At 33.8% G+C, this 8,409-nt stretch overlaps 1 protein-coding gene across 2 annotated transcripts; it reads left to right on the top strand.

Moving 5' to 3' along the window:
- The first annotated feature begins 456 nt into the window (after positions 1-456).
- LOC119077465 (fatty acyl-CoA reductase wat-like) lies at positions 457-7,055 on the top strand. 2 transcript variants are annotated; one of them, XM_037184674.1, is made up of 8 exons: positions 457-650; positions 1,364-1,806; positions 2,134-2,292; positions 2,350-2,542; positions 2,626-2,702; positions 2,897-3,077; positions 3,146-3,253; positions 6,712-7,055. In XM_037184674.1, exons 1-8 carry the CDS (start codon positions 487-489, stop codon positions 7,028-7,030), a joined length of 1,644 nt encoding a protein of 547 aa, XP_037040569.1. In that variant the 5' UTR covers positions 457-486; the 3' UTR covers positions 7,031-7,055. The 2 variants fall into 2 exon arrangements, with proteins under 2 accessions (XP_037040569.1, XP_037040570.1); XM_037184675.1 differs by lacking the exons at positions 3,146-3,253; positions 6,712-7,055 and having other exon boundaries at positions 463-650; positions 2,884-3,071.
- Positions 7,056-8,409: the final 1,354 nt, after the last annotated feature.

Below are 8,409 nucleotides of genomic sequence, written 5' to 3'. Positions count from 1 at the left end.
CGAATCGGTATGGTATTGCATCAGCACCCCTGTCATCATAGCCCGCATGTGGAAATTTTGTTTCAGAGTCAAATTTCCCGGTATCTAAAATCGTAAATTTGATTTTTTGCCACATATTTTCAAGATTTTTTCGATTTCCCGGTATCTAAAGAATTTTTCTGAAAACTTCCCGGTATCGAGGATACCGCGGATAGCGTGAATTTCCACATGCTGCCTGATGAGAAATGGTATTTTTGAACTGTATGTAGAACTTCAAAAGGCGTATTCAATTTTCTCTCAATGATAGTCAAATGAAAAATAGCCAAAATAACAGATTTCCCTGCAAATACAATATTATACAATATTCGTGATTTGTTATTGAATATAGCAATAAAAAGTTAATGTGTCCCTCTAACACTGTTTGTGATGTGACAATACGAAGAGCTTATAAATAGCAGAATAAATGTTCAATACGTCAGTAGTTGCTCGACAATTTGATCAGTGAAAATGTCGATGCCCGTAATATCGGCTTTAGACTTTACTGGTGAATCAATGGTTGATGAAACCATAACGAACGATTCACCAATGAAAAGATTCTATCGCAATAAAACTGTATTTATAACTGGCGGCTTGGGTTTCTTGGGGCAACTGTTTATCGAAAAGCTGTTAAGGTGATAACTTTTACGACAGAAATAAAATACTCTTCGAAGAGTTCTTCTACTGTACATGATTCGGATTACGCTGTTCATTACTATCAAAAATTATCAAAGGCGTAACCTTGGAATGGCGGTATTGTCGAATAAAGAATTGTATTAGTGAACAATTTAGGAATTTGAAAGACAAAATTACCGCAGGTGACGTCACAGGTGATTTATTGTGATAGCAGTGAAGTAGGTGTCGACAAAAATGTTTTGTAACTTTCAACTTTCTTATCGAAAAGTCTTCTATGAATAGTTGGGAGACTTTTTCATATTACATTTTGTAAAAGGAAGACTTCACCCACAGGCCCGTAGCTACGGGGGGGGGGGGGCTAGTGGGGGCTAAGCCCCCTCTGTAATTTCCAAAAAACCGGTTTTTTTTTATTTTCCCCATACTAAAAGTTTTTTAACATCTTTGAGCCCCCTCTGGGATGTCTGAGAAATGGTTTCTAGCTACGGGCCTGTTCACCCATGACATCATTTTGCATTTCGCATAAGTAACAAGAAAAATATTTTTTGTCGATACTTCACATTATGAGAAATATTTAGCTTGAACAAATCTACCATAACTGTGAAACGTTTTGTCGGTTTAAAGGAATGATAGATTTATCCTTCGGTTTGTAATCTGTAGAATTCTTTGAGGATTCCATTATTTCTAAAAAAAATATTTATTATGTAATCCGCAGGTGTCGAGTGAAAGAAGTCTATGTTTTAGTCAGACCAAAGAAGAATAAATCGTCAATCGAACGGATGCGTGAGACTTTCGTTGGAGATGTATTCGTAAAGTTGAAATCTATTGATCCAAATTACTTCGAGAGAATTAAGTTGATCGAGGGTGACACGTACAAAGCAGACATAGGAATTTCTCAACAAGATCGAAAGGAACTAATTGAAAATGTGGAAATCGTGCTACATGCTGCAGCGGATGTCAGATTTGACCGATCGCTACAAGAACTCTGCTTTACAAATGTACGTGGTACGAAAGCCGTGACAATGTTGGCAGAAGAAATGAAGAATTTGATTGTGTTTGCTTATGTGTCAACCGCTTATTCTCAATTTTATCGGGATAAAATTGATGAAAAATTCTACCCGCCGCCATGCGATCCAGATGAAGTAATTCGCATATCCGGTACGAAAGAAAAAACAATATAGTTAACGAATATAAAATGTATACCGTGTATAGCCACGTAAACGACCAGCCGGTGAAATGAACTTCTCATACACGCGAGCTAAAAAACTTCACCGACTGGTTGTATACTTGACTCGACTTATAAGTGCAACTGGAATACGAAGGGAAATTGATTTCGTGAAATTTCATAGAATCTTTTGGATATTAGCAAATTTTCCGAAGTTTTTTGACATTCGTTTACATTTTGCAATTTCTTGGAAATCGTTTTTCGAGTCAAATTCAGATTGCTCCTGCATTCCTTTGAATGAAAATGTGATTTCTTTTCAGAATATTTCGACAAACACAAAACAAACGAATTCGAACTTTTGACCGACAAAATGATTCATCCTTGGGAGAATACGTATGTTTTCACTAAATCACTGTCAGAAGAGGTGGTTCGAAGAGCATCACATAAAATTCCTACCGTCGTAACACGACCATCTATCGGTAATTTAGTAGATAACAAAAATACAGACGATGAAAGTTGACACTCTTAAATTGTAGTCATGTCAACATACGAAGAACCAATACCCGGTTGGGCGAATAATGTATATGGAATAAATGGAATTACTATTGGTTCCGGATACGGTTTCATTAAGGTCGTGCCAAGTGGACCAAATTCTAGAACAAATGTTATCTGTGCGGATATTGTTGTTAATGGAACTCTAGCTGCAATTTGGAGCAAAGCAAACGAAAAGTATACTCAGATTATCATTAAGAAATAGTGCACAATTTTATATTTTTTAATCGATTTACTATCAATCACTTGTCTATTGTTAGGAGATCGCCGAGTCTCCAAAACAGTGACGAATCTTCAACGATCTATCACATAACTGCTCAAAACGCTTTGACCAATGGTGAGTTCATAAATTGTTGTCGTATTTAAATCTTACGGATTTTCAACTACAAAAACACTGAAGAGACCAAATTCTGAAATTTTATACTTTCTTTAATTTAACTCACAATAGTGCAAGCGTTAACATAGTGATAAGTTAAATGACAAAAAAGCTCAAACTCAAAAATTTGTCATTTTAACAGTTTTGCTTTTTAGCTTACTTTGCAGGAGAAGTCAAAAAATTGTTTTATGAAAATCCTTCAATTCAATGTCTTTGGCTTCCATCTTTAACGTTTGCCGATTCGCAGCTCTCCTTTCTCATCATGGTAATTTTATATCATGCCATTCCAGGAATTGCATTTGACATTTTCTTCAAGTTGATCAATAATCCACAGCGGTAACGTAGTACATTAAAAGGCAATTCACCGATTTTTTGCTACATTAATTTATACTTTTCATAAGCAGATTGTTGCCAATGTACAGAAAATCACAAGATTTTCTGAATCGAACTGCCTACTTCTCTAATCATACTTGGAACTTTGGTTACAAAAACATAAAAGCGGTAATTGACAGGTAAGACTCGTTGATTTCAGAAAACAATCTATTTCTTCATATCGAAACTACGACTTTTAATGTTTCAGATACTGAAACAGGGGTACCAATTATGAATATTTTGACATTACAGTAGATGAAGAGAAGTTTAAACTAGCCAGTTTGCGCAAATGACGTATAGTTTATTTTTCGACTTATAAATCTGAACTAAAATTTTCGTGTCCGACCGCAGGACATGTAGGACATTTTTTTGAGATTTATTAAAGGAAATAACAGACATTTCAACTATGATTCAAAGTAGTTCTTTATGCCACTACAAACTTTCGATGCCTCTAGGGCATAAAATGTTGTATTTGACTCAATGCAAAGTACTTTATTATGCTCACGATGTGTATTATGGCAAACGGCCTATTTTAAATTTAAAAAAAAAAATCAACTAGATAGGCCCTTATTTTTAAATTTTAAAAACATTTTATTTAATCATTCAATTTACATAGGCCCTTTAATAAAGTACTTTGCACCTCGATTGCATAAATAACTATTTTTCTATTTACGGTTTCTGTTTTTCCAATTCTTCGATTTTCGTCTTCGTTCGCTGGATTGCAGCTGTTAGAACTGCATGTGCCTTAATCAATTCACTTATTTCCACGGTTCCGTTGGAATTTACACATGGCAGAGTAAAATAAACCAGGCAGTAATCTTGTAATCTTATTTTTATGTCAGTGTTCATTTGAGTTCATTTTTATACAGTGTATTAGGTCCCTTATTTGACGTTTCAAAAATGAACCGCTCCTGCCTGGTTTATTTTACTCTGCCGTGAATTTACAGCTTTGCTCAAACATTTGTTACTGTCGATCAATTTCCGCCAATTTAACGTCGCCAATTTCTGACCAATCGATCTATCGATTTCCTTTATATTGTCTTCCTTCACCTTTTTGTCCTTATGTTCACGATCAGCTCTTTTCAGCTTAGAATTTTTGAAGATCTAAATAAACCTGATAGTTTGTGACAAAGTGACAGCAGACGATCAGTTATGGGAATATTTATAACACTGTAGTAGACTATTCGCACGCGCGTGCGAATAGCCATTTTACATTGAACTTGACTATTCGCACGCTCGTGCGAATAGGCATTTTACATTGGGTTTGACTATTCGCACGCATCCACATTTTATCTCAAATCAAAACGATTCCATTTTGTCGTTATAGCGTTATTTATTGGCTGAAAACTTCAACTTAACATGTCTTTAGCGTAAATTCATTCAAAATACATATAAAAATATTTTGAGATCAGAATTAACTCGAAATATCCAAAACTTATGTTACATTTAATGATGGATTTTTTAAATTAATTCGTAATAAGTAAAGTAAAAATATCGCAAGGGTAGGCCTAGGGAATTTTTCCTTTTAACGACTTAATGTAACGACAAAGCGTTTCGTTCGATCTTAGGGAATCTTAGAAAATGTAAACGCGTTTGTAGATACTAACTAATTTAGCCTCCTACGAAATTTAACGCAAGATGGTATGTATACATTCTTTTTCATATTGGCACATTCATTGTTCCACTTTGGAACAAACCATTTTTTGGTAGAATAAAGCGGAAAACGTTTTGGAACATTTGAATTTACAATTATTTTTATTGGAACATTTTAATGCTGACAATATGGAAATGGCTTAAAGTGTTTTATATAGTCCTGGACGATTGTTTTGGGTGGTGACTGAAGAATCTTTTTAATGCTCATAAATCGTGCGTCTATGTTAACTGGAGAAAATTGTGGAACATTCTTTATTTCAATTGGATTGAAAAGAGCTAGAAATCGTACATTTCGTACCTAGGACTAAAAGTCCTTTTTAGCGTGTGAGAAGTTTCCAGACAGAGCCAAAGGCAAGGTCTGGAATCGAACTTTTAGGCCGTGGTACGAATAGTATTTTTCATATTGGACGGAGAAAAAGTGCGATGAAGTCGCACTTTTCGGGTCCTAGGTATGAAAACAGTTTTTTCTTATGTTTCGTCGTCTGTAAGTTAGATCGAAGATACGACAATGCTACAAAATCAAGGTTTTATGTAAGGTGGTTACGCCGATCACTAAGGGCCATTTTCACAATAATTCACAGAATTTCTCTGTAATTTTAATACAATTATAGTGTAATTTCGTACTGAAATGTAGTTAGAGTTACCAGCCGCCATATTTTAATGACCATGTTTTAATTAATATAGATTAATCAAGTAAAGTAGATAATAGACAATGGGAAATTGAACTTTTGACATTTTTGTATTTAGATTAAGAATGTTATCGTAAACAAAAAATTGTTCTACACTATTGCCGAATTTTCAAGTTTTATACTTTTAATTTATATTTTAATTACGACTACGACCCAAATTCAACCAAAAAGCAAACCTTTTTCGTGAGAGAACTAAGAAAAAATGACATGAGAAGAAAAGAGAGGCATATAGAGACGAAAATCAGAAAACTATTAATTAAAAATATAAATGTTTATAATTTTGCGATACAGCCTGTAAATATTTTTCATATGCAGAATGAGCACCACCTGAATATCACCAGCTGGATCTGCTAACACACACTTATTATATGATATTGTTGTCAAAACACATTCTTAACAATGTATTTACTTCATTCATACGTGTTATGTGCGCGTAGATGACGTTAACGTAGAAATGCACTGTGTGTAGGTTGTCTTTGAATTGTATACAATACAAAGTGTTTTTGTTTGTACACCAGCTGGTGATATTCAGCTGGTGCTCATTCTGCATATGAAAAATATTTACAGGCTGTAGTGTAGAATATTTTTTTGCTTAGAATAATGTTGTCCATCGAAATTATTGAAACTTCAGTCTCCCATTTGCGCAAATGACGTATAATTTGTAAGTAATAAGTCAGGTTTTGACTTAATAAGTAGTCGTCTCATAACTTATAACTTACAGCGCTCCCACAGTGTCCTACTTTCCTACTTTGTACTACTTTTTCGAAATTTGTCCTACTGTCCTACGTAGGGCACTTCAAGGACTTTAATTAAATAACAATCAAGCGGATTTGAGCTCTAAAAGTAAATTAAAGTAATTTTCGACCCAACTTCATATGATTATTGGCTTAGATTATTAGAGATGAAAGATATTTTTGGACATTTTAAATATCCAGTTATTTCGTGACTGGCAAGAGCGTGTTTTTATTTGAGCTACGAAAATGCTGTATACAGCACAAACCTTCTGCAAAATAAAGAGTCGATACAAGGAACAACAGCCAGTCAAGTATGGTACTGATGCATATAATGTGTTATAAATAGGCTGATGTTATTCGCACGCGTGATGGTTAGAGTTATTGTTAGTTGTTAGTGTCATGGGTCCAAAATTTGTTCAGAACAGAATTATTATTTACCATTAATGGCAAATGACATACACACATCTTACATGGATTTCGACTAAATTTTAATTCCTGTATTCGTTTACCGTTGATTTTTAGTATGTGCGAAGAAGACCAACGATTTTTTAATTGCAATGTCTTCAAGTTTGATTGGATTGAATATTCTTACACGTACATTTTGGGAATGAAGACATACGTAGCAAAGGATCCACCAAACACAGAGACAGCGGCCAAGCGAAGATTTTTATTTCTACGCATTATTTATTACCCAGTATTGGCCTTTTATTATAGCTGCTTGGGATGCATAATTTATTTGGTCATGCATTTGACTGGTGTTACGTCGCTTTTGAAAATATTGTGCCACAAATTCGTTCTAACGATTAGCTTCTTCGTGACTTTCCTTTCGAAATTATTATAAATTGAATAAACTGATGAATGAATTATATGTGCGTATTTGACGTAAAATAAAGACATTTTTGTAACAAGAAAGTTGACAATAACAACAGTTGACTAGAGTTGACTTTTATATTATGTATTCGATTTCGCATTATGTATATTGACTTTCGCTTTATATATTCTTTCTTTCTCCCCGCTCAAACACATATTACTTTCGGCCCGAATTTCGAGGGCGAAAGTATCAACTTTCGATGTTGGTATCAAAAAAATGTCATTGCTTTCTATGTACAATCTATACTTCTCAGTAACAACATTGTGAAAGGCACAGTAACGACGCATGCATGCAAGGTTTCTGTTAAAATTTTCATTAATAAATTTTATCGAAATGGTGAATTTGCACTACAGTGAGTAAATCTCTAAAATGTTTGATTTCAGTATATTTAGCTAATCCTTCTGTCACATCTTTTGACAGCTTTTTACGTTTTAGTACGTTTTCTCTCCCAGTAGCAAAAACCCTATCCCAGCAAAAAAAGAAACTATATCGAATGCCGCAAATGCATTTGAAAACGAACATTCGGTGAAATACTTTTTTATCACACCAAATGTTTATCATTTTATACAAATATGTTCATCTTTATAATAACATCGGTGAAAAAAAACCTAATTTTGTCATGCAAAAATATAGATAAAAATTGACAAAATTGCCGACCACAAAAATATGTCGTCGATTCTCATGCATTTTTTATGCATAGCAAAAGAAGACAGGATCAAGCAACGTAATATTTTGTCTCACATAAAAGTTCAACTTTCTTGTAAGACAAATATTACGTTGCTTGTTCCTGTCTTCTTTTGCTATGCATAAAAAATGCATATAAATCGACAACATATTTTTGAGGTTGATAAATTTGTCAATTTTACTTTTGTTTTCGAGATCTCAAAATTGTTTCTTCCCCCGAAGTAATCCATGAATCGTCTGTATTCAATTCTTTTTGCATTTAGAAAAAGTTGCATTGAATGCAAACAGAATTGAATACAGACGATTCATGGATTACTTCGGGGAAGAAACAATTTTGAGATCTCGAAAACAAAAGTAAAATTGACAAATTTATCAACCTCAAAAATATGTTGTCGATTTATATGCATTTTTTATGCATAGCAAAAGAAGACAGGAACAAGCAACGTAATATTTGTCTTACAAGAAAGTTGAACTTTTATGTGAGACAAAATATTACGTTGCTTGATCCTGTCTTCTTTTGCTATGCATAAAAAATGCATGAGAATCGACGACATATTTTTGTGGTCGGCAATTGTGTCAATTTTTATCTATATTTTTGCATGACAAAATTAGGTTTTTTTTTCACCGATGTTATTATAAAGATGAACATATTTGTATAAAATGAT

Source organism: Bradysia coprophila, unplaced genomic scaffold, assembly GCF_014529535.1.
Source record: "Bradysia coprophila strain Holo2 unplaced genomic scaffold, BU_Bcop_v1 contig_235, whole genome shotgun sequence".
Taxonomy (NCBI): Eukaryota; Metazoa; Arthropoda; class Insecta; order Diptera; family Sciaridae; genus Bradysia; species Bradysia coprophila.
This window is presented reverse-complemented; position numbering and strand designations above follow the sequence as displayed.

Bases quoted from the DNA above. Each gene is read 5' to 3' on its own strand.
- LOC119077465 (XM_037184674.1), top strand. From the start codon at position 487: ATGTCGATGCCCGTAATATCGGCTTTAGACTTTACTGGTGAATCAATG. The intron at 651-1,363 runs GTGATAACTTTT...TGTAATCCGCAG, and splicing joins TTTATCGAAAAGCTGTTAAG to GTGTCGAGTGAAAGAAGTCT. The intron at 2,293-2,349 runs GTAATTTAGTAG...CTTAAATTGTAG, and splicing joins CGTAACACGACCATCTATCG to TCATGTCAACATACGAAGAA.